General features: G+C 34.0%; 1 protein-coding gene across 4 annotated transcripts in view; it reads right to left on the bottom strand.

Moving 5' to 3' along the window:
- LOC111508655 (hypoxia-inducible factor 1-alpha) overlaps window positions 1-25,511 on the bottom strand; it is a 268,802-nt gene that overhangs the window by 92,000 nt on the left and 151,291 nt on the right. For all 4 annotated transcript variants that reach the window (XM_074180950.1, XM_074180949.1, XM_074180948.1 and 1 more), the window contains exon 7: window positions 23,929-24,073. In XM_074180950.1, the coding sequence (XP_074037051.1) occupies window positions 23,929-24,073 (145 nt within the window). The remainder of the gene's footprint in view (window positions 1-23,928; window positions 24,074-25,511) is intronic.

Below are 25,511 nucleotides of genomic sequence, written 5' to 3'. Positions count from 1 at the left end.
CGACTTCATCAACGATTACGAGAATATGGTTGATTCGACAAAAGAACGCAGGATTGTGGTCGCCATCGAGAAGTACGAATACCACAGCTTGAGGAAGCAGTACTTAATTTGATTGAAAAACAACCTACTACCAGTACTAAAAAGATTGCTTTCCAGCTAAATGTTGATCATATGACGGTATTTCGAATTTTAAAGGAACAACTCTTATACCCTTACCATCTGCAACGAGTACAGGCACTGTCACCGCGAGACTTTCCGAACCGTCTTGAATTTTGCAATTGGATGCTGGAAATGATTAGAAGAAATTGAGACATTCTGAAGACGATAGAATTCACAGACGAATGTAGTTTCTCTCGGGACAAGATTATTAATTTTCATAATTACCACATATAGGCTGATGAAAACCCTCACGCTATTGTCGAAACTAACCATCAAGAACAGTTTTCTCTTAACGTGTGGCTCGAAGTTATTGGGGATGATTTAATTGGGCCTCATTTTCTACCTCCTCGATTAAATGGTGAGGCATACGTTCAATTTTTAAGAGAAGTGCATCCAGTACTGCTGGAGGAAGTTCCTTTGGGCGTAAGAAGGGATATGTTTTTTATGCATGATGGGGCTCCCGCCCATTTTAGTCAAGTAGCACGTCAGCATTTAACTGAAACATATGCAAATCAGTGGATAAGTCGAGAAGGACCACAGAACTGGCTCGCTCGATCCCCGAATCTCAATCCTCTCGATTTCTATAATTGGGGCCATTTACAGCATTTGGCTTATCGTCCTCCTGTTCGCGATGTAGAGGCCTTAAGAAACCGCATCATCGATGCGTGTAGGGTAATCAGCGAGACTCCAGGAGTATTTGAGCGACATATTGAACATTTACTATGATTTCTACATGTTGTGTGTTTTGTTATTAAAAAACTAGTTTTGTTTATTACCCTTTAATCGTTTAATGCAGGTACTAACTACAAAATAACAATAAATCCAGTTCGATGTATCTCTGTAGTTGTTCGTAAAATAATTTTCTGCTGCGAACTGGTTTATTTTGGGCAAAAAACCCAAGAGATATTTTTTGTTTAGAATGAAACAGGCTATCGGAAATATATTTTTAAATGGTAAATAAATAATAAGACAAAAAGTTACATTGGAAATAAATTTTAGGGGTTGCGTTTTCCACCCCTTACAACCATGGGGTAAACCAAATTAATTACTGGCTAAGTGTTTTTTTGGTAGTACAAAACGTCAGGTTAATTTCAATATTGTAACTTTTTCAGTGCTTGTGAAAAAAATTGTTATACAAATTTTATGTCCCCCTTTAAGGGGATGTATCTTAACAAGGGATGTTCCAATGAAGATGAAATGAAAGATCCTATCTTTTTTTCGATGAGGAATCACCTCCTTGAATGTTTTACACTTATTCAGTTACACCTGTATAACAGTTGTATCATGCATATGAGATGAATTCAATTCAATTTTTTTTTTCATAAACTGTTAACTCTCTGAAATATTTTCAACCGAGTGTGAAACCGGGATGGGTAATGTCGGTATTATTCAGACATGTATGTACCTAGTAATACAAGACTAAAAACAGCTGCCAAACATTCAACATTCAACGAAACATATCAATAACCACCGTCGTCGATAAACAACTTTCAAGGGACCAGTTAAAGAACGTCCATGAATCTCAAATTACAGTCGGAATTCGTCGCTTTATTATTCTGATCGAGTCAAATGTTCGACGTTACGAAACATTGGCTACGGTACCAAAACACAGGAGGGATCTTTGGACTAACCTCAAAGTCTTTGCCATTTCGAGCTTGATATTCAAGGCTGGTAATAACTTTGCATTCAACAAGTAACCCAATAGATTTCACAACAGACCAGAAAAATATCGAAATAAGTAATAAGGATACATACAGGTCGTTCCAACGAAAACTTGACCCTCCCTGTAAGTCAGAAACGAAAGTGTAATCGAATATTTCAAAGAACACGTGAATTTTTATTTCTAGGGGGACTATTTCTGATATGGAAATCATATCCGAAATTCCACCCCCTGCGGTCAGAAACTACCCTACTTTTTTCAATAGCATGGGGGGTCGAGTGATACATCAGTCGAAAGGTCTTTTATTCCTCTATCACCTCTGTAATTTTTTTCAAAATTGGTTCATTCGTTATTGAGAAATTGAATGTTGAACGTTTTATTTAAGAAAAAATTATATCAATGGCAACACAATCAACGGATAAAATGTTCAAAATGACCTCCATCTAGTTCCATACAATAAAACAGTCTATTTTCGAAAGCGTTCCTTACATTATTGAAGATGTCCGGAGTCAGAAATCGACATTCCCGAATAATTCTCTGTTAGTAAAAGTTTTGAAATGGATGAAACTTTTAGTTTTTTCCGCACTGGTAGTTTTTGTTGAATCTAGTTGTCGTAGAACAATAGGTAGATAGTTGGCCACTGTCATTTTTTCACGAATTATTATTCAGTCATCCTTGTTCACTGTGTTTCAACATGGTTTATTCTACTGAAGAAAGAATAGAAATTGTTGCAACATATTATCGAAATAATGAATGTGCTGAAGCTGCTGCAAGAATTTATAATACGAATCATCCACACCACAACGTTAAACTGTTAATGGAAAAGTTTCGAACTTCAGAGTCTGTTCACAAAAGAAAATATGAAGTATCCCGTCCTGTCAGAAATGACGGAGTTGAAGTTGCAGTTTCAAGACATGTACAAATGGATAATCGATAATCTATCAGACAAGTAGTTAGAGCGTCTGGTGTATCAGCTACTAGTGTTTTTCGGATTTTGAAAGCCTACAAATTCCATCCTAGTTCAGGAATTGAAGATGATCCTGATCGTCGACTTCAGTTTTGTGAGGTGTTCAACGAGAAATTGACCAATAACCCAAACCCATTATACAATACATGTTTTTCAGACGAAAGTTTTTTCATGTTGAAATGAATAGACATAATTGTCGTTACTGGAACGATGTGGATCTTCATTTGGTGATGGAAACACATTCACAAACTCCACAAAAAATGAATGTAAGAGCCGGCATTCTTGGTAATCATGTTGTTAGACCATTGTTCTTTGAAGGTAATCTCAATGGATACACGTACTTAAATCTATTACAAGACTGTATAGATCCTATGATTACACAAATTTTAGAAAATGATGGCAATTTAGTAGAAAATGAAATAACATTCCAGCAGGATAGTGCACCTCCACATTTTGATGTTCGGATGAGTCAGTTTTTGGACGAACATTTTTCAATGCGTTGGATTGGCGGAAGGGGTCCAGTGAAGTGGCCAGCTAGATCACCTGATCTCACACCGATGGACTTCTTTCTGTGGGGACACCTGAATTCAAAAGAGTTCTCTACTAAGCCCACAAATCTAGATGACCTGCGACAGAGAATTGTTTGGAAATGCCGATTGTTGACTTCGGACATCTTAAATACTGTACGGAACGCTTTCGAGAGTAGACTGTATTATTGTATGGAACTAGTTGGAGGTCATTTTGAACAATTTATTCGTTGATTTTGTTTCCACTAATATTATTTATTGATTTCCTCATTAAAATGAACGACAGCGATTTTTTTCTTTTTTCTTAAATAAAAAGTTCAACATTTAATTTTTCAATAACAAATGAACCAATTTCGAAAAAAAAAATACAGAGGCAATAGAGGGACAAAATACTTTTCGAATGATGTATCACTCGACCCCCCACGCCATTGAAAAAATGAGGGGGTAGTTGCTTACGGCAGGGGGGTGAAGTTTCGGAAATGATTTTCATATTAGAATTAGTCCCCCTAGAAATGAAAATTGACGTGTTCTCTGAAATTTTCGATTACATGTCCGTTTCTGACTAACAAAGGAGGTTAAGTTTTCATTGGAACGCCCTTGAAAACGAAACGAGATCGATTCCTTAGAGTAAAATTGAAACCTTGAATCTTGAAAATGTGATTATAGGTCGAGTGACACCTCGTTTGAAAGATCATCTATATATTTTCATTGGCTCTCCCTGTATAATGATACAATCAGTTTGGTATGCACACGAATATGAATGAATATCAATGGTATTCTAGATTATCTTCAAGCATTTTATTCGATGAATACTACTTGGGCTGAAAAGTCTCGCACCTAACACAAAGATGGCGCCAGTTTTATTGCATTCACCGCTTTTTCATTTAATACTAACATTCAAAAGAAAGCTGTTGAAATTTCATGATATTCTACTCATCAGTTTGTGAGTTATTGTGCTAAAAGTAACACTACTTTTGTTATATTCAAAGCAATGGATTAAAAACAGTTTCACGTTTTCATTTAACACTGCTTCTTGATGGGAAAAAATACCGTTCAAGCGAAGCAATGGCTTCAAAAGTGTTATAAGGACTCCGTTCCATCAGAAACAACAATTGAATGTTGGTTTGCTGACTCCAAACGTGGTCGTAGAGACACCGATGATGCAGAACGCAGTGGGTGTCCAAATGAGGCAGTAACACTAGAAAACATTAAAAAAAATCCACAAAATCGTTTTGAATAATCGAAAAGTGAAGTTGAGTGAGTTAGCTGACAGTGAAAGTATCGAAAGAACGTGTTAGCTTTATATTGCATGAGCATTTGACTGTAAGAAAGATCTGTTCAAGTGGTGGCGCGTCAGCTCACTATTGACCAAAAACAAGAACGTCTTGATGATTCTGAGCAGTGTTTGGCCATGTTCAAACCTAACTAACCAGAATTTTTGCGTCAATATGTGACAATGGATGGAACATGGATCCATCACTTCACTCCGGAATCAAAACGATCAGCATCTGAAAGGAAAGCAACTGGTCAACTTCGTACAAAGCAACCGATAGCACAACAATCGACTGGAAGGGTTATGGATATTTTGGGATGTGCGTGGATATTATATAGCGGTATTGGAGCGTTTGAAGGCCGAAACTGCAAAGAAACGGCCGCATATGGCAAAGAAAGAAATGTTGTTTCATCAAGAGGACACATCGTATCACAAGTCAATCAAAACAATGGCAAAACTACATAAATTGAACTTCGAATTGCACCCACACCCACCGTATTCGCCAGATTTGTCTCTCAGCGACTACTGGCTATTTGCAGACCCCAAAAAAATGCTCACCGGTAAGAAATTTCGCTCGAATGTAAAGATTATTGTTGAAACTGAGGCCCATTTTGAGGCAAAAGATAAATAGTTCTACAAAAGTGGTACTGAAATGTCAGAGTGGCACTGGAATGATTGTATGGAGATTACATTGATGAATAAAGTTAATTCTTGAACAAAAAAAAACGCGTTTTCTTTCTTAGGCTCGGGTCTTTTCAGCTCAGGTGTTATATATGAATTCACGTAATTCTTGCCGGAAAATTTTCCACAGTAAAAATATTTCGCCAGTTTGCCGCACCTACATATATAAAAATGGCTTACATGTCAAAAAACATGAAACGAGTTGAAGACAAACAATAACCACCACCAATATTGTACTAGAAACGCTACTAATTTAATAACAATAACTGAAAAATATCCGCATTTGTAAAATCGCCAACTTATCTGGGATAAAAATATATAATAAACTCCCTGATCTGTAGGACTCTCAAATTCAAAAAATCACTGAAGATTCATTAATGACTGAAGCTTATTATACGTTACATGAATATTTCAATGATTGAGTTTTGTTGATATTTCTGTGTAAACAATCATATTCTTTAATTTTATACTTTTACATTTTTATTCATATATTTTATTTTATATCACGATGATTACTAATAAAGGGTCTATGTCTATGTTTATATGTATATAATGTATATTTATATGTTTGTATGTACACGTATTCATTATTATTCTCATTCTTTAAATCTACACAGTTCACAGTTCAAATTGTATACTTCCTTTTTGATTACATTCACTTCGGAAAATTATTATATCAAGTATAAATTGACATGTTCGATACCATATAGTTGATTTATGAACAAATATATTCCTTTCTTTCTATAGAAATGTCCTGACAGAAGTAAAAAATGAAATGGAAATGTCAGCCAAACTGAAGTGGTCATACTCCAATGTTTGGAAATTAAATGAATGATACAGTCAAACAGGAGAATGCACTTTTCGCAATATTATTTAAAATGATATTGCAATATAAAACTGGGAAAATCAATAAAGAAGATCAGGACAAATTAGCTTATGCTGACAACCTAGTTATATTAACAAAGTCAATGGATATAAGAAAACAAGTAAGTTTTGAAGGAGAAAAATAGTACTTGAAACAAAAGAAAGGAAACAAAAAAATAATGAAAATTGGTGAGACAAAACAATGAATTCAGTAGTAGATGAAATCAAGGGATACTCAATGCGCTGAACAATATGAACTCTGAGTGAGAATATAGAGCTACAGGCAATATAAATTGTTGAATGTGGTGAGAAGTTGAGAAAATTAATATGAAGAACTATATTGAAGTAGATGAAAAAAGTAGAAGAGTACAGCAGGTATAAATGGGAAGAAGATATATGCAAGAAAAGTCATATACATACATTCATACTAAATCTATTATGAAGCTACTCGTTTGAGGAACGGAACTATATTTTGTTAAAAAATATCTAAAAAGGCATTCAAGTACTGAATGTAATGTTGTTGAAAGTTCATTGAGATTTTGAAATAGCTTGTAAATAACATCAAATATGTTTGTGATTTGTGAAAAAAAAGTATAATCTAGGAGCTGTGGAACAAAGTGGTGACAGATGAGTTGAAACTCTTTAGAGTGAATGAAGTATTTGTTTGAAAACACAAAAGACAGTCTTGTTTCAACTGAAATGAGGTTTCATTCAAAAGAGAAAAACGATTGACTACACCTTCCAATACTAACAAATGATTTGAATATTCGATAAAATTCATTATTTTTTTTATACATGATACGATCCTACATTTCGTGGAATGCCCTGTAGACTTCATGTTGTCTTCAAAAGCAGCGAATGTCCATTAAACGAGCTGTGACGATTCCATTAGCTAAATGTATTTATCTTATCAGCTATTATTAGAACGAACTAAACTGAAAATTGTGCGAATTCATTCCATTGATGTTCATGATCAATTAGGTAAGACATACTTATTATCGAAATGCTTGTTTATTAACGCGATGGTTTTAGCGATATAATGATCCTTATCTAGGTATCATAGTACGAAAAAATTGTTGATGATGGCTATATACTCCATGTTTTTTTATATCTGTACCACGTGGTAACTTACATATTATTTTTAATTTCACTGCATGGGTGATGGATACCTGTGAAATCTAATACCGACTTTCAACGTTTGTTGACAATATTTTGTGGTACATTTCATTGGTTGGGACTTCCATTGTCGGATATGATATAAATTGATTTGAAATGTCTGAAAGAATCTATAAAAAATTAAAAAGATTAGCTGAAAAATAACAATTATATTAAAAAAATTAAATTACAATGAAATAAAATACAAGGAACAATAAAAAAATAGAACTATTAACTCGAAATTAAAATTAAAAATTATTAACAATAAATGAAAATTGAAAGATTTCAAGTCAAGTTACTTCACGACGTTTCGATTGTTAGTACCCACGATCGTCTTCGGGTGATAAATGGATTTATTCCTCCGATATCTGACTATTTATAGATCATTCGAGTGCAATTATCTATACCCTCTTCCCTCTCACCGCTTCATCAGTTTTAGCTGGAGCTGACCGTTTGGTGGGAGTTTGTCGTATTCTGCTTGATTATAGGTTTCCATATATTGCGCATCTCTACGGTAGCTTGGCTAAAGGCGCTGTCGAACAACATATTATATGCGACTTATTTGAATTTTCTCCTAAACCAGTGTTCCTCTTTATGGATGATTTCAGCTTGAGACCATTTGATGTTATGTTGATGAGTCCAAACATGCTCTGCTGGTTTCCCCCCGCTGTGTGTTTCTTGTGCTCGGCAATACGAACTTTCAATGGCTTTTTAGTTTCACCGATATATGATTATCCGCACTCGCAGGGTATATCTGGCCACCAAACACGGACTGCGATTATAAGAATTGCATATACCGGATACCCTGTGAGTGTGAAAAATCCTACATCGGTGAAACAAAGAAGGCCTTGAACGTTCGCATTGCCGAGCACAAGAAAATCAACATGAAAATCGTGATACTTTTCAAAACGAAGTCCTATTTTTTCACTTTTTGAGTCTACTGTTGATTCTTATTTTTTTTATGAACAATTGAAAGTAATAATGAATGAAAAAATTAAATTAAGGTATTATTTTTTTTTTCGAATAATCCGATTCATTTTCTTATCACGGAATACTGAATATAAGTTTTCACTCCCATAGTTTAAGAAATCCTTATAAACAAATGCGATGTTGATAATTTTTTTTCACGGAAATTCAACCATTGGATTTTTTTTCAATTTCGCAAAGACGCAATTGTTAATTAATAATTAATAGTAAATATTGTTATTAAGGAATATTTTTTTAAAAGCATTATTGATATTGCTCTTTCATTTCATATTTTTGGCATTTCTGTCCATTTAACGAACAAAGTAATTTTCGCGCAATATATTTTATTTAATAGTAAAAAAAATCCAAAAATAACTATGTATGTCTTTCTTGTAAACAATCATTTCAACTAGTTTTCATAGAAAAAATTTAAAAAAAACAGAGAAACTTCCATGATTATTTTTATATTTTTTTTGTACCGTTGAAAAAAATTGTAAGGCAAAGAATCATTTTTTATAATAGTTTCAAGAATATTACAATTGATTTTTTTTTTGAAAACTGGACCTTGATATCAAAATATATTATTAATTAACACAAATGTGTTACTGAGCAATAAGAACAAATGATTTTTTTTCTTGAAAAATTATTTTTTTGTCGAATGATTCAATTTGCGACAAAAATCAGTAACTTGTGAACATGGCAATCATTTATGAATCCGAACAATTTTAATTTTTACACTTTTTTCATGCCTGAAATTGTTCATGATAAAAATTCGAGAATCAATATATTATTAATAATTTCAACAGGTTCTTTTGCAAAGTCTTTGAACAAAAAACCTGAGCAGGTAAAAAATCGAGGACTTTGGTTGAAATATTCTTGTGGTTTTTATATAAACTTCCAAATTTTAAAAATTCATTTATATAACTGAATGGTAACTGATGTATTTCATTATTTGATATTTATATTTCATGAATCAAACATATATATATATTTTTGGAAAAGGGATCGTCACTACTAGTTTTTAGTTCTATTTTCGTCCATTCCTCTGGTGTTGGGACTTTTGTGTGGGAAATTTTTTCTTTTTAAGGATATTTTTTTCATATCCCCGATATTTGCAATAGTTTTTGAGATAATTGCAAAAACCTATACTAGATTTCAACTTTTTACTTATTTGTTTCTAGAAATCATTCAGAATCAAATGACGTCCTCGACAGTTCAATCAAAATTTTCGGCAAAGATGGACAGATATTCGCTAAAAAGGAACTTGTTGCTTAGACTTATAGTTGTTATATTTTATATAAGGAAATTAGCAATTTAGATGATAAGAAATATTAAATTTAAATAAGGTATTTATTGTGGCAAAAACAGAAATTACATGACAAATTACACCAGGGCTGAAGCCTTCAAAAATGATAAAATGTGAAAAAAAAACAATAGCAGGATGAAACCCATCAGAAAAGGAGGGAAATCTGATAAAAATGAAAGGAAAAGTAAATAACGGGCGATCTGAGTTCGGGAAGTGGAAGTGAGTTTTTAAGAAAAAAATGGTGTACCTCGATTTCCGGCAAAACTACAAGTCCTATGGAAAAAAATTAAATGTCAAAGTTGTAGTTAATAAAAAGATCTACAACTTTTGTATTTACAATTTTTTCACATAACCTGAAAATTTTTTGTGAAAAATTCAAATAACCAAGTTTTTGGTTTTTTATTTTTATCTTTTTCAAAAAAAAACTACGAAATTTGGTGAAAACATACCTTTTTATGTCCCAAATACACTGTAATTTATTTGATTTAAAATATTTATTTTTTCACCTTATTTTGACTTAATATCAAAAAAGCAATCTAATTTTCAATCGAAAATTCTCGCGTCAAAATATCAGCTTTTTCCAAAAAGTCGGTGTGCTTTTTGTTCGTTAAAATCTCTACTTTCTGATGGTGTAAAAAAATATACATTACTAAAGTAAATGTTCTCAGAAAATGCAATAAATGGAAAAATACTCGAATTCGAATTTTTTAAAATCATGTACAATTTGGAGCTATTTATTGAAATTTACACTTTAATTACACAAAAAACGTTCCATGTTACATTGATAAACGAAAAAAAATTGCAAATCAAAAAAAAAATCGAATTCGAGTTTTTTTTATTTTTTGCATTTTCTGAGAACATTTACCATAGTAATGTATATTTTTGTACACCATCAGAAAGTAGAGATTTCAACGAACAAAAAGTACATCGACTTTGTCGATGCGAGAATTTTCGATTGGAAATTAGGGTGCTTTTTTGATATTAAGTTAAAATAAAGTGAAAAAAATAATATTTTAAATCAAATCAATTACAGTGTAGTTGAGACATAAAGAGGTAAGTTTTGAAAAAGATGAAAATAAAAAATCAAAAACCTGGTTAGGTATTTGAATTTTTACACGAATTTTGAGGTTATCACAAAAAATTGTGAATACAAAATTTGTAGATATTTTTATTAACGAAATAAACCATTTTTTACCCTTAAAAACTCACCCCCTCCCACTTCACGAACTCAGATCGCCCATAATGGGTTTCATTCTACTGTTATTTCCTTCGGTTTAAAAAATTATCGACCCTGGTCTAAATTCAGATTTATGTTGCGCGTGATTATAATATAGAGAACTAGGAGCCCGTTTCTTAATCTAGATCTAGGCGATTCAATTCCAACTACGTCTGCACAAATAATACTTTTTCTTGTACTCGTCAATAAAAAAATAATAAATTCCCGAACGACTATTCCGAAAAGTTCTTTCGAAAAACACCGGCACTACTAACTAACATTGATTCCAATAAATACGAAAGAGGGAATCGAATTACTCCCAATATAAGCTCAACTTTCCCTTTCACCGAACGAAATTCCATATAAATACCGCAAAACTTCCATAAAACCCGCCGAAAAGTTTCGCCGGCAATAAAATGCTGATGACGCCGATATGATCAAAGTTCGAAACGGGCGCGGAATGAAAGAAACGAACGGTCGATGAAAGAAAAAGGCGGACGCTATTCCCGTCCAATTTCATCAAGATGCTGAAAGCGTTAAATTTCGGACGTCCTCTGGGTCGCACAGACAGCTTTATTAAACAGAATAGCATCGTCAATGTGTCAGTACCGTAACGTAATCAAATTTGGGACTGGCAGTAGCTGAAAACATTACGTTCCAGAATATTAAATTGAAATTCACAGGCAGCGTTGGGACACCTATAGGAGGCCAAACGACTTCATACTAGGAAATTTGAAACCATAATACAAGCTCGTTTTTTTTCACATCCGGTTTTACTTTGAGAGGGAATATTTCATGTCAATTCTATCAGGAAGGGTTCAACATTAACGATTCGGTTTACAACAGACAAATTGAACAGGAAATTCATATATAATACCTGAAATGCCTCTCGGGACTTTCTATTGAAAAAATCAAATTTTTTTTACATCCCTTTCTCAGTTGCAGTCGCGGATACGTTGAAACTATCAACCTTGCACTTTCCTCTAGAAGCGCAACCTCTTCTCATCCCAAACCAAGTGAAACCACTCACCGCTACTATTTTGTGCAATGATAAAGACACGTAGACCGGAGTCTACTAACAGCTGACCTGAACTGGCCTAGAGTAAGAGGGGACCACCACACTAGTGTCAAATGTAACAACTCACATGTTCCCAAGGGAACAAAGTTGCGTCTCAGCGTTTTTATTCAGTTGTTCTTACATGGATTGTTTGTAACTTTTGACTGCAAGGTGTGGTAACTTGCATGCATATCTCTCGGATATAATGTTCACCGTGGAATTAGTCGGGGAAGTAGTTGTTTTCCGTCAGGCATTTACCAGATCCTACTGTGTAGAAACTTGGGAGATGAATGTTTCGAAATTTCATTTCGAAATATTTATTTTATTATACAGGGTCCTGCAATAGTGGCGCGGTGTTCCATATCTCTATATAGGAAGCAGATAGGAATCTAATTTTCTATAATATTACCTTATTGCTCGAGCTCGACAAATTAAAAATATTGGCGGTCACACAGGGTGTTCGATTTTTTCTGGGCGGATCCCAACTGTGTCTTTTTAAATGGCAACCTATATTTTTTATCGCTTTTTCGGTTTCTTCATAGAAAATAAAATAAACTTTATGTATATCTGCACTTCGAAAATATTGATGGTTTTCGAGATATCTAGCATGACAGGTTTTTTTTTCCAATATTCGTCACTCAGAATATTTGAAATTATAAAGTGGTGCCAAGTCCAGTTGAAATTTTTTTTTGGTCGAATATTCTACATTGGTAACTCTCTCAAACGATATATCTGAAATCGACCTGTGTTATACAGGGTATGAAAAACCGCTTGCCAAATATTGTAAATGAAAATTTGCAAAATCTTCCTTATATTAAACGGAACACCCTGTATATTATTGATCCATAAGAAGCGCCAACGAAACCTCTACAAATTTCATTAAGTATTCCCTATGGCTAAGTTCAATAGTTTTTCTTAAATGAGCATTTCTTTCGAAAAATGGTCATTTTTTCAAAGCGAAATCCATTTGACGATTGATAAGAATATACAAAAAATACCCTTTCCTTAAAATATCGCCCATTCCTAAAATTACCTGTTGCTAGATAAACAAGTTGCGAATTACACCACAAAATGGACGTTCTTGAATAGTTACAATAATTTCAAAAATCTCGGAATTTGTGCCATATTCTTTCGGTCTAAAACAACCTTTCAGCGAATGAAATATTTATTGGAAATCAAGTAGTCTGGCAAATGACAGAACAAAATATTTGGCTGCAAATGAATATTGAAATTTTTAGTCAATCGTGAAGTTGAACTGTCGGTGTAATTTCATCAGAATGTTGTTATCAAAAAGTGATTTGATTGATATGATTTTCATATTAGGTGAATCAGACAGGAATTGTTTATTGGCAAGTAGAATTTATTCTCAACGGTATCCAGATAGAAGGCATCCAGATGAAAGATCTTTCCGAAAGGTCTTGGGACGATTCGTTGAAACTGGATCTATTAATTATTCCAAACATGAGCGCATCAAGCCAGCTACTAATGAAGATAATGAATTGCAAGTTCTTCTTGCTGTTGAAGAAGATCCTAGTAGGAGTCAACGACAAATTGGGGAAATAGTGGATATAAGTGAGAGATCAGTGCAACGAGTATTGAAGAAACATCGCTTGCATCCATACCACGTTCAGTTACATCAAGAACTACTGTATGCTGATTTCGAGAAAAGAGTGAGATTTTGCAATTGGGCCATGAACAAAATTCGTCGAAACGAATATTTTTTCAATAATATTTTATGGTCGGATGAATCGACATTCCATAAAAATGGATTTGTAAATCGACATAATTACCATTATTATGCGACAGAAAATCCTCACTTATTGAGACAGGTGGATTATCAACATAGGTGGTCGATAAATGTCTGGGGAGGCATCATTGGAGAATATGTAATTGGTCCATACTTTTTTGAGGGACATATGAATGGTGCAATGTATCTCAATTTCTTACGAAATGATTTACCAGGTTTGTTAGATGATATTCCTCTTGACCTCCGCAATAGAATGTGGTTACAACATGATGGTGCACCTGCTCACTATTCGGCAGAAGTGAGAGATCATCTAAATGAAGTATTTCCCAATAAATGGATAGGACGGAATGGGCCTGTACGGTGGCCCGCTAGATCACCAGATTTGACGAAACTAGATTTTTTCTTATGGGGATACATAAAAAATATGGTTTACGTTGAGCCACCAACTTCTCCCGAAAATATGCGACTTAGAATAACGAATGCTTTTCGCAGCATTACACCAGCTGTCTTGCGCAGGGTAGAACAGTCTTTCAAACATAGACTTCAGCTCTGCATTCAAGAAAATGGAAGACATGTTGAACATATTTTATAAAAGTTTCATTATCAACCTTAATTAAACTCTCCCTTTTGTAGTTTTGTAATTTGCCAGTTGACAAATTTGAATATCTAGAACTCAAGCTCTGAATGAATATAATAACATGAAAAAATAGTTATTTATAATGTTTCTTTCTTTTAACTTGTTTGGTTTGATATTGCACGATTTATGAGTGAAATTCTGCATCCAATGAAAAAATAATTTTCCATTTAGCAAAAAGTGATAGGTACATACATTTATTTCGTTAAAAAATATTTGTTTGGACACCTTCTAATGTACAAAATTGAAACAAGATATCTTTCGTATATTTTTATCAGTCGTCAAATGGATTTCGCTTTGAAAAAATGACCATTTTTCGAAAGAAATGCTCATTTAAGAAAAACTATTGAACTTAGCCATAGGGAATACTTAATGAAATTTATAGAGGTTTCGTTGGCGCTTCTTATGGATCAATAATACACAGGGTGTTCCATTTAATCTAAGGAAGATTTTGCAAATTTTCATTTACAATATTTGGCAAGCGGTTTTTCATACCCTGTATATCACAGGTCGATTTCAGATATATCGTTTGAGAGAGTTACCAATGTAGAATATTCGACCAAAAAAAAATTTCAACTGGACTTGGCACCACTTTATAATTTCAAATATTCTGAGTGACGAATATTGGAAAAAAAAAACCTGTCATGCTAGATATCTCGAAAACCGTCAATATTTTCGAAGTGCAGATATACATAAAGTTTATTTTATTTTCTATGAAGAAACCGAAAAAGCGATAAAAAATATAGGTTGCCATTTAAAAAGACACAGTTGGGATCCGCCCAGAAAAAATCGAACACCCTGTGTGACCGCCAATATTTTTATTTTGTCGAGCTCGAGCAATAAGGTAATATTATAAAAAATTAGATTCCTATCTGCTTCCTATATAGAGATATGGAACACCGCGCCACTGTTGCAGGACCCTGTATAAATGTATCTCTCCTCGGTATGTCACCAGACATATTTGACTTCAGTCACATTACTTTAACGTGATTTCTCAAATTCTTGCAGTCTTTTGTTGGGAGATCTAGGGCTATCACAAAAGAGACAGTGAATGATCGGAAGACTGAAATATTTCGAAAATGTTTCAGATCAATGACTAATTCACTATTATTTTTTCATAGATATTTTCTCCATTTTGATTACAACACCTGAAGATTAATTAATTTTTGATTTCTTCGTAATATATTTTCAAACAGCTGATATATACTATATTTATTTGAAAATTCAATGTGGAAGTACTGATAACAAACCATATTTATCTTCCACATTGCAACAATGGATAGAAGAGATTTGTGAAAATATATTGATTAAGAACATTAGTACAGTGCCACCATTTTTATTCGGTTTTCAAGGCCGCCGATTTCTGGAATGTTTTTCTGGCATTTCTCGGAACATCTTGAGTTTTTCTCTCCGATGACTGGGTATTACGATTACGTAAAGCGTATTTATGTTGATTCGGGTACAGCTTGTCAAATCTAGGAAGAGAAATCTTTCTCTTTCTCACTCTCACTGTCTTCTAATGAACGCAGATCTAGTGAGTGAAATTCAGAAAGCTCTTCCTATATTTGACAGGCTGTAGTCTGTGGTGTTATTATCTGTACCTGGATTAGGTAAATTGTCAATAACGTTTGTTGATCCTGCCGTCATGATGTTGGTTATTCTTGAACTTCTTAGAATGGGATTCTATATTCGGTTGAGGTTCGCAGTTTTTTTCTTTCTGTTATTCGTGTATTTGTGGATCTCTATTGCCTCCCGTACCAGTCGGATATGGGGAGTTTCGAGTTTTCAAACAGAATCCTGTGGTTTTCTTCACTGGATGCGTGTTCCGCCACAGCCGACTTGTTCGTTTGGCCAAGTCTACTTTCTTTCATGCTGCTTTTCAGCCTTGTTCCTATATATCTTTTGGTGGTTCCGATGTATACCTTCCCACAAGTGCACGGTATGCGACAGACCCCTGCTGCCCTGCTTTTGTCTTTAGTCGACTTAATGCTTGGATGTAGCTTCTTGGTGGGTTTGAAAACACTGTCAATGTTGTGTTCCCCCATGAGTTTTCCAATTATGTCTGTGACCCTGAGGATATATGGCAAACACGTATGTGCAAGGTCACTTGACCTTGAGATCGAATCGATACAGTGTATCCGAGATCAACAAAGCCATGAAAGTGAAGAGCTCCACGGTTCAAAACGGGGAGGAGCCTCAGATGGTTGTACATGCCTATCTATCATATATCAATAGGGTCACAGACAGAATTGGAAAACACAACATTAAAACGGTTTTCAAAATCACCAAGAAGATACAATAAAGGCTCGGTTCGACTAAAGACATAAGGGATCCACTATCAGCAGCAGGGGTTTATCGCGTAGCGTGCACTTGTGGAAAGATATACTGCGGAACCACCAAAAGATCCATGGAAACAAGACTGAAGGAACTGCAGACTAGACCAAACGGACATGTCGGCTGTAGCAGAAAACGCACCCAGTGAAGAAAATCGCAGAATTCTGTTTGAAAACACGAAATTCATTGCTCCCAAACAGATCCACAAACACACTGATAATGTCGACAGAAAAGAAGAAGTTGTGAACCTCGAACGAAAATGGAATCCCATTCTAATAGGTTCAAGAATAACCAACATCATGTCGGCAGGATCAACGAACGTTATTGACAATTTACCTAATCTAGGTACAGGTGTCAGTGTCGAAAATAGTAACACTGAAAGCCTCAACCATTTTGTCAACATCTCCATAAATATCCATTCCATAAATATATTTCACAAATGTTTCCTTGACTGTTCTAAAATGTCCGTACATTTTTTTTTTGGAAACGAATGTTGTTATCATCGTTTAGGCCTCTTTTTGATAGAATTGACAATATTTCCAAATGTATCCCTCCCAAAAATAAACGGATATGAAAGTCTCAACGACTGTCTATGCCAAACTACCTATAAAATAAAGTTCGAAAGTTGTATCCGCAATTAAGATGAAATATAATTTCGATGAAACAGGCAATCACTTTTTCCGTCCCAATTCGGTACAAATGTTCAATTAATAACTTACCGTTATGGTTCAAGTCCCAAGTTGTCTTCAGATGTTTCTGAAAAATTTGCCCCTAACAATGAAAAACGTTGCAATATTCATTTCCAATATTTCCTTTTTGGATTTTTCTGATAAAGGAAGGCATAAAAATCGAAATAACACCTAAATTTTCAACAGTTCAACAAAAAAATTTTAATATGAATAAAATATAATTTCCTGAAATCGCAGCTGAATTTGTTTTCAGAGTGATTACTCAATAAAACATTTGAAAAACAAGGGTAATTGTTACATTATTTTGTATAGAGGGCATAATAAAAAAAAGCAAGTACTATACCTTTATGGAATTTATGCCACTGTATTTCAAGTGCAAATTTACGCTATTGGATTGTGTGCGGAGAGATTGGTAGAATCCAACCTCATACCCAAGTCAATAAAAATATTCTCGTACAGTCAAGCGACGTTGAAAGCTCTAAATTGGTAGCAAATTGCCAAAAAGGACTCTCCTCGATAAGAAGACTTAACAGATTGTCTCTGGTCTGGATTTCTGGCCATACTGGCCTGGAAGGCAATGAGGCCGCTGACTCCTTTGCAAAGGAGGGTGCTGCAAGCAGCTTCATCGGACCAGAACCTGTCATTGGCATCGCTTTAGGCTTTGCCAAACAAATATTGAACACCTGGATGTCAAGAAGATTTATGGACTTCTGGCAGAATCTTCCAGGATTGGCTCACTCCAAGGCGTTCATTCATCCTTCGAAGCTTGATACCAAACAGTTGTTGTGGGATGAACTACGATATCTTACAGGCCTTCTTACAGGTCACTGTCATTTGAATCATCATAGGCAGAGACTCGGACTATCGGAAGACAGTGTGTGTCGCCTCTGTTTGGAAAATGATGAAACAGCAGAGCACATACTTTGTGCCTGTCCCGCTGGGGACTGAACCTGGTTTTTAGAGTTCGGCTGAGCCGTACTCTTACCATCAGACCTGAAAGACCACTCACCATACACCATCGGCTTCGTTAAGAAGCTGGGTTTATTTGGTCGACAATAAACACAATGAACCCTTGCGAGTTGCGGTGGAGGGTCGAATAAACCCACTCACTTTGGACCTAACCTAACCTAACTATACCTTTACTCAATGTTGAAATAACTGACTATGAGAAAATAATGTGATTCTTTGAATTTCCCATAAGCGATGAGTAGGTATACATTTTTAATTCTGAAGGTGGAGATCAAGTGTTTTTTTCTAATTCTTAAAATTTGAAAGTGTACTCCTATAAGATGTTCTGCCTTCTACGAAATAAAGGAATGTTTCTTTTATAATGCCCTAATGAAAACAAAAAATAAATTAGTTGGGATTAGGTTTTTTTTAAGTTTTTTATTTGATAGTGCACGATTGGGAGAAACTTTTTTGTTTTCTTCAGTCTAGCCATATCGAAATTGATCAAATTGTTAAAATGTTGCATGAAAAAACATCAAAAACAGCTACATTTAGAAAGTTCATTAACAATGCAAGAACCAATTCAATATAATATAGTTGAAGCTCTGTCAATCTCAGTTTACATACGCATTACGTGATTGTGCTTGAATAATTTGGTCCGAGATGTATTTATTCATTCTGTTCTTGTTCGAAATCACTACTCTGAATCATTAATTTCAATGTGCATATGAGCTACAAGACCGTCAAAAAAATTGAATCTGAGTGGCAGTGAAAAAAAAATAATGAAAAATTGAAGATTCAATTGATATTTTTATTGGCAACCGTGAACATCAACTGAACGTCTGTTTCGTAGGAACACGGGAAGTATTTTTTTGTTGATTCGAACCTCAATGAAAAGAAGATGAAATTATGACGTTACAAGTTTATCTACTACACTAGATTTAGATAGCCAGTAAATCTAAAATATTTAAAGTATGATGGAATTTGGAATATACACAATAGTTGGACAGCAACATCAAAGCTAAGTAAAAATGCAAATGAATTCTTGTTTGAAGTTCCAAAATACTGGTTACATGATAGAAATGTGAAAAAAACCTTAAAATTGAGGTCGAAAAGCTGGTTCAAGGTAGTAGATCCATCATAATGATTTCTTGTTTGAAATGTTCATCAAGACCAATATTTTCAACGAGTAAACATTTGAATATCTCTTCCAATTTTGCCATAACAGGACCTAAGATAAGAATTTTAAACGAAAGTCTATACAGTGTGGAAAAGCCAAATGGAATAAATTCATTATTTCGGTTACGGTACATATTTTAACAAAATCCAGAAACACGTCAAATTTAAATTATAATTTGTCATACTTCAAGGGAAAAATTCTACCCCTACCTTCAACCCCCGTCGAATGACAGGTACAACACCCAATTTTTTAAATGGGAAGTATTATAGGCTTGTGATATATCGTTTGAAAGGTATCTTTATTCTCTTTTCAAAAATGTTTTCGCTTTCAACTTCATTGCAACAATTGAGATAAAATAAATTAAAATCACGTGGTTAACAAAATTCGATAAAATACACTCAAAACTTATTGTAATATACTCAAAACTTATTTCATGTTGAGGTATTGTTAATAAGAAAGTAAGCAAAAACCATAGCAATGTTGAATATTACTGGAGTTTTTTCCTAACACCAAATCGTTATTTTCAACACCTCGACACGTGTTTCGATCAGCAAGCGATCATCTTCAAGAGTTTGATCTTCCTCTTTGAAGATGATCACTTCGTGATCGAAACACGTGTTGAGGTGTTGAAAATAACGATTTGGTGTTGGGAAAAAACTCCAGTAATATTCATTACTACACCAAAGGTTCCAAACAGTGCATCATAAGTACATAGCAATGTTCTTTTTAGGTGGTATCCTTTAGAAAAATGTAAATAATTTCCGTGGCAATATTAATTTAAAACACCTTATCAACTTGTTTTGTGTGTTACAACATTAGTTGTCGGTATTTTAATTCAAGTGTGAAGTTCGTTAACTTCAAGTCTGGCAAATGGTGTTAGATAAACGGAAATGCATAAAATAACAGTTTTACAAATGAATGGTTACAGAGATAAAACCCGAACACAACAGGAAGTAGCTCGCCTATTTCATGAGAAAAATCCTAATTTACATTTTGAACATCTACTTCGTTAACATCCATAGTTCTTTTTCGTATTCTACATTTCATTACGTTTTGCATTACATTTTAGTTTTTAATTTTTAGTTTTATCGAATTTCGGTAACCACATGATTTTAATTTATTTTAACCTAATTGTTGCAATAAACTTGAAAACGATAACATTTTTGAATAGAGAATGAAGAGACCTTTCAAACGATATATCATAAACATATACTTCCCATATAAAAAGTTGGGGTTGTACCTATCATTCGAAGGGGGTTGACGGTAGGGGTGGCATTTGTACGTAGAAGAATGTCAAATTATAATTTAAATTTGACGTGTTTCGGGATTTTGTTAAAATATGTACCGTAATCGAAATAATGAATTTATTCCATTTGGCTTTCAACACACTGTATAATACAAATTTTACATAACGGAAATTTCTATTGAAATTTTTGAGAAAATAAAAGTAGAAAATAGCATTTCAAAAGAAAAACTAAATTTTTTTGGAAAAAATTTTTTGGCTTCTTACTTCTTTATTATTATAAAAAAATATCTGGGAAACTTTTCTGTTGTTCAGTAGCAGAGCTATGATTTATTCTACGCCAGAAGTTCCGGTTCTATCTTTCAATTGAACGACTCTAACGATTCTAAAGAAATTTCGGTTAAATCAGAAGAGATATTGGTGTCATCGTTGAAAATATCGGACTCGATGAAGTATAACTTTTTTCCAAATATCACATTTCTAATCTAACAAGCGATTGAACGGCGAAACCATTTCTCTTCCATCCGATACATCTAGAAGCTATATCCTTAACAGATGATAGCACGGCTATTAGCCCAAAGAAAAATGTTCTAGTACATAGGTTAATGCTAAAAGCCACCATATATTTCAAATCAGAAGCCGCTAACAAACTCTTTCAGTGACAACATAATCATCTTTCCGCTATAAAAAAAAGGAAGTATCTCTTACTCGTCGTTTACCAGGACTCGAATATTAAAGTCCATCACGAACGAGGGTTGTAAAACCAAGATTTTTCTTCGACCACGAGTAATTCCTTTTTTACGTCGTCGTCTAATGGGAGAACGTTCTCGAACAGTCCATGTATATTCAAGACTGTTTCAACTTTATACACACCGCCGTCAGGCCATGTCGTAAAAGTGGACGAAAAAGTGATTGCCTGTTTTCTTCGACAGAAATTATGCACGTACCCAGAGGAAACCGAATAAAGCTACGAAATTAAATGTAGGGTGCGGATGTGTACGACAAAGACTTTATTTTGTGCTGGAACTCCCAGAAGAGAGTTGATGTGGGAAAAGCTGGATGAATGGAGTTTTTTGCCGGTATGTAATGAAGTTCGAAAATGACACTGTTTACTCTTATAGGTGAATAATCTACAATGCTTGAAAAATAATTTGCTGTTTTCGATATAATAATAGTTACTTTTTAACAATTCCCAGAAAATTGTTTGCTGGCCAAAAATTATTTGAAACAAATACGTGCAGACAAAATTTTGTGATACATTAAAAGTGTGATTATGAAATGCAAAGTATACAGTAATAACAGGAACTTTTCATGAATAGCACGATTATAAATTTGACTTCATCGTTCTTCATTCTTCAAGATGAAAAATAACCAAAAAATATGTAGGTGCGTGATTCCCATTATCTGTTAATCTAGATTCTAGATGTATGCATGAGGTAGTTTTGGTTTTTTGCCACCTTTTTGTAAATTGCTTCACCACTGCAAAATTAGAATCACAGCAATCTACATAAAACTTGTTAATTTTAATACTTCATTCCATAATCATCTCCTCCATATCAAATGTATGTTTTTTACAAAAATGATGTTATCAAAATTTAGTCACATGTTTGTTTTCAACCCTTCATCTGTTTAAAAATCTGTTTAAAATCTGTTTTTCCGTTAATCAGCTGTCGCCTCCATACGAACGACAACTCTCAGAAGTTGAGAAACTTGTGCGAGCTAAGGACTAACGAGGTCTTACCTTTTAACGTGTGATTCTCAACACATGAAATAACTAATTTTGAAATGATAATTTCTTTTTAGAAGTTCTAATCGAGACTAATAAGTACAAAGTGTATTCGTATGTCATCAGTAAAGACTGCATTAATTGGAAAAATAATGTATATTCAACTTTCAGAAAAATGTATCTAATTTTATTAAAAAATTGTACTATTGTCAACTGAACTAGTTTATTAATATTGATGGGTGCTAGTTAGACAAAAACTACCATTTCAAAGTATAGATCAAAGTATAGATATTTCTTGAAGTTAACTTGAAGTTACCTATTTTGTTTTTCTAGTAGAGCTTACATTCAATATGGCCCAAACTAACAAGTTTTATGTAGGTTGCGTTGAATTTTCAACATTGATTGAATTTACAAAAAAATGTAAAGAAAACATAAATATCTTATGAAGTTACAATTTTGCACGTGAGTTAAAATTGCCATCAGAAACAATTTTTATTATAACTTTCTTTCCTTCTAAATTTTAGGTAATAAATTTTAATGAAGAAAGGTTGGTCGGTAACAGGATCACTTTTTTTCTTAAAAAATCAAAGGAAAAAAACGACATGAAACAAACAAATTCGTATGTTTCATATCATTTTGTGTTGGTGTTGTCTCGGAAATTTGGTTGTTGCAATGTTGTTTTTTTTTCATATGTTTGATGGTTTTTTAAATAGTAATATTATCAACACGAAGAACAACTTTTCGAGCCCTGAAGAAGAATTTAATTAAATTCAAAACGTCGACAAGAAAAAATTGATCCTGTTACATAACCAAACTCTCTTCAGAAAAATTATTGGACCACTAAACTAGTTAACTGAATAAATTTAAAATTTGAAGCGTATCACATTATTTCTTGTTCATTTTTCATCTCGATCGAAGCAGATTAGATGTCTTAAGTCTCATTGACTCAAATGAAAAGTGAATGCAAGTATGCAATTTTCTTGTAACTCTCAAATGAATTCGAAATTTCTGTTTTTAATTAGATACATCATAAATATTTCAAGCTTCGATTCTTTTTTGATTACAGTTACTTTTATTTGGTATCATAAACTTTTTCAATCCTAGTATTCCTTATGACATTTCCTAAAATTTCAAACACTTTTTCTGTATAACCTAAAACGAAAACGAAACTACATTCACAACTACCTGTACTTGCCCCCATCAATGGAATTTTTTTAGACCGCGGAAAAGAGAAGAAATATTGGAAAAAATCGTATCTTTTAAGTACATTTTGACCCCAATATTCATAGGAAAAAATAAGTCTTGATACAACCTCTAAAACAGACCCTGGTATATATTTATACTACAAAGATTTTTTCAGAATATAAATTATAAACAGCAACAACTTCTTCCTTCAATACCAGCTAATTTCATTAATTAGTATGGGTTATGATCTTTTGGAACGATTACTATCATAACAATTTCAGAATAATTGAATTTTAACTCATGAACCTTCACTCAACTAAATCGAATGGTAGTTCAAAAATACTTTGTCTGCACCAATAACCGCACCCTATTTTCGATTTCGACATGCGAAAACTTCGAAAAAAAACTCACCTGATGACGTAGTTGACGCATACCACGCTTTGCGGTTTCTGCATCTTATCGTGGATCAAAGTGGCTTGAGTGACGACCCACACGTACCCTCCAGTTTTGGCCAAGAAACGGTATCGACCCGTTTCGCACTGGCCCTTGGAGAACACTGAAAAATAAATCAAAGGATAAGTGAGCGATAAATGTTGGAAAAAAGCTGGCAAATCTCACATTTCGGTTGCGATCAAAAGGACACGGAAGGGAAATAAATAATCCTTAGGGGGTGTTATGAAGTGAAAGGAGAAATCAACTTTTTAGGAATTTTCATAAAAAATACAGCAATAATACTGAGAGTTGAATTCATACAGATGAAGACAATATAATAATGTAGTTCCTTATTACATGTAAATACAATAATTATTCAATTATTATTCATTCATGAACTCGGAAGGAGAATAGGCCAAGCAACGAAAGATCACCGTTCTACCTTTTTTGATAGAAAGAATTAGTATTGCTATTCAACGTGGCAATGCTGCTTCAGTACTTGGAACTATTCCTCCTTCACATAATTTTGATGAGATCATGCATTGCCCTAATTTCAGTACGGAACTGAAACCTCTTCGAAACAAGCCGAGATATGTGAATATTCATCAGTCTCCTATCAAGGTTAATTTACAAGTGATTGATCCACCTTCTTCTTTTTCAGTGCGGTCAGTGGACTCAGGTCATTCTTGCCCCCCAAATATAAGTTGCAGTCCTCGTAGAACTGGTTCCCTTTCAGTGAAAGAGCTTCATGAAGCAAGAACCGAATCGATTCCTCTACGAAACGCTTCTTCACTTGGAAGGATCGATCGCAGCTTGAGAAATGGTTCTTATGGAAATTCTGTGAAACATGTTCTTCCTTGTGAATCAGTAGATAGTTGTCCTGAAAATCTAGAGAAGAAAATTGGATTGGATAATTTAGGAAACACTTGCTACATGAATAGCATTTTACAAGTGTTGTTCATGACGAAGAATTTCAAGAACGAAGTTTTAATGATGAACGAGAACGGGAATGTTTACTACTTATTCATCAAACTCAAACACCTGTTCATGCAGATGCAGTTTCGTAAGAAGGTATCATCTTTCCCTCCAACCGATTTCCTGGAGTCTTTGAAGTCCACTAGATACTCGTTAGGACAACAAGAGGATTGTTCCGAATTCTTGGGGTTCTTGTTGAATACTCTTCGTGAGCAAAACAATAGCAAAATCAATACTCCTGACCGCTCTCGACTGGATGATTCTGTACAGCCCATCTCGTCTTGTGTTTGTAAATCTTTTGCTGGAAAAATCCTCACGTGTTTACTTTGTGGTAAATGTTCAAGAAGTACCGAAAACTTATGTGAAGTTCTGGAACTTCATCTAGCTTTTCCTAATATGACTAATAACCAGTCCGTGCAAAGCTTATTGTTAAATCATCTGAAAATGGATGTTCTGGCGATGCATTGAATTTATTGGAGCCTCTAGAGACACCCTACATTTTGTTTTATAAGATGTTTTGAAGATCAAGATCTTCAGATGATGTGGTGCTGCAGGTTTTTCCGGATTTTCCTGCAGGTGAAAAAGCA

Source organism: Leptinotarsa decemlineata, unplaced genomic scaffold (genome assembly GCF_025532065.1).
Source record: "Leptinotarsa decemlineata unplaced genomic scaffold, Ldec_3_MD MMD2_tig00026307_RagTag_RagTag, whole genome shotgun sequence".
NCBI lineage: Eukaryota > Metazoa > Arthropoda > Insecta > Coleoptera > Chrysomelidae > Leptinotarsa > Leptinotarsa decemlineata.
The sequence above is the reverse complement of the archived record's forward strand: the minus strand, read 5'-3'. Positions and strand labels throughout refer to the sequence as shown.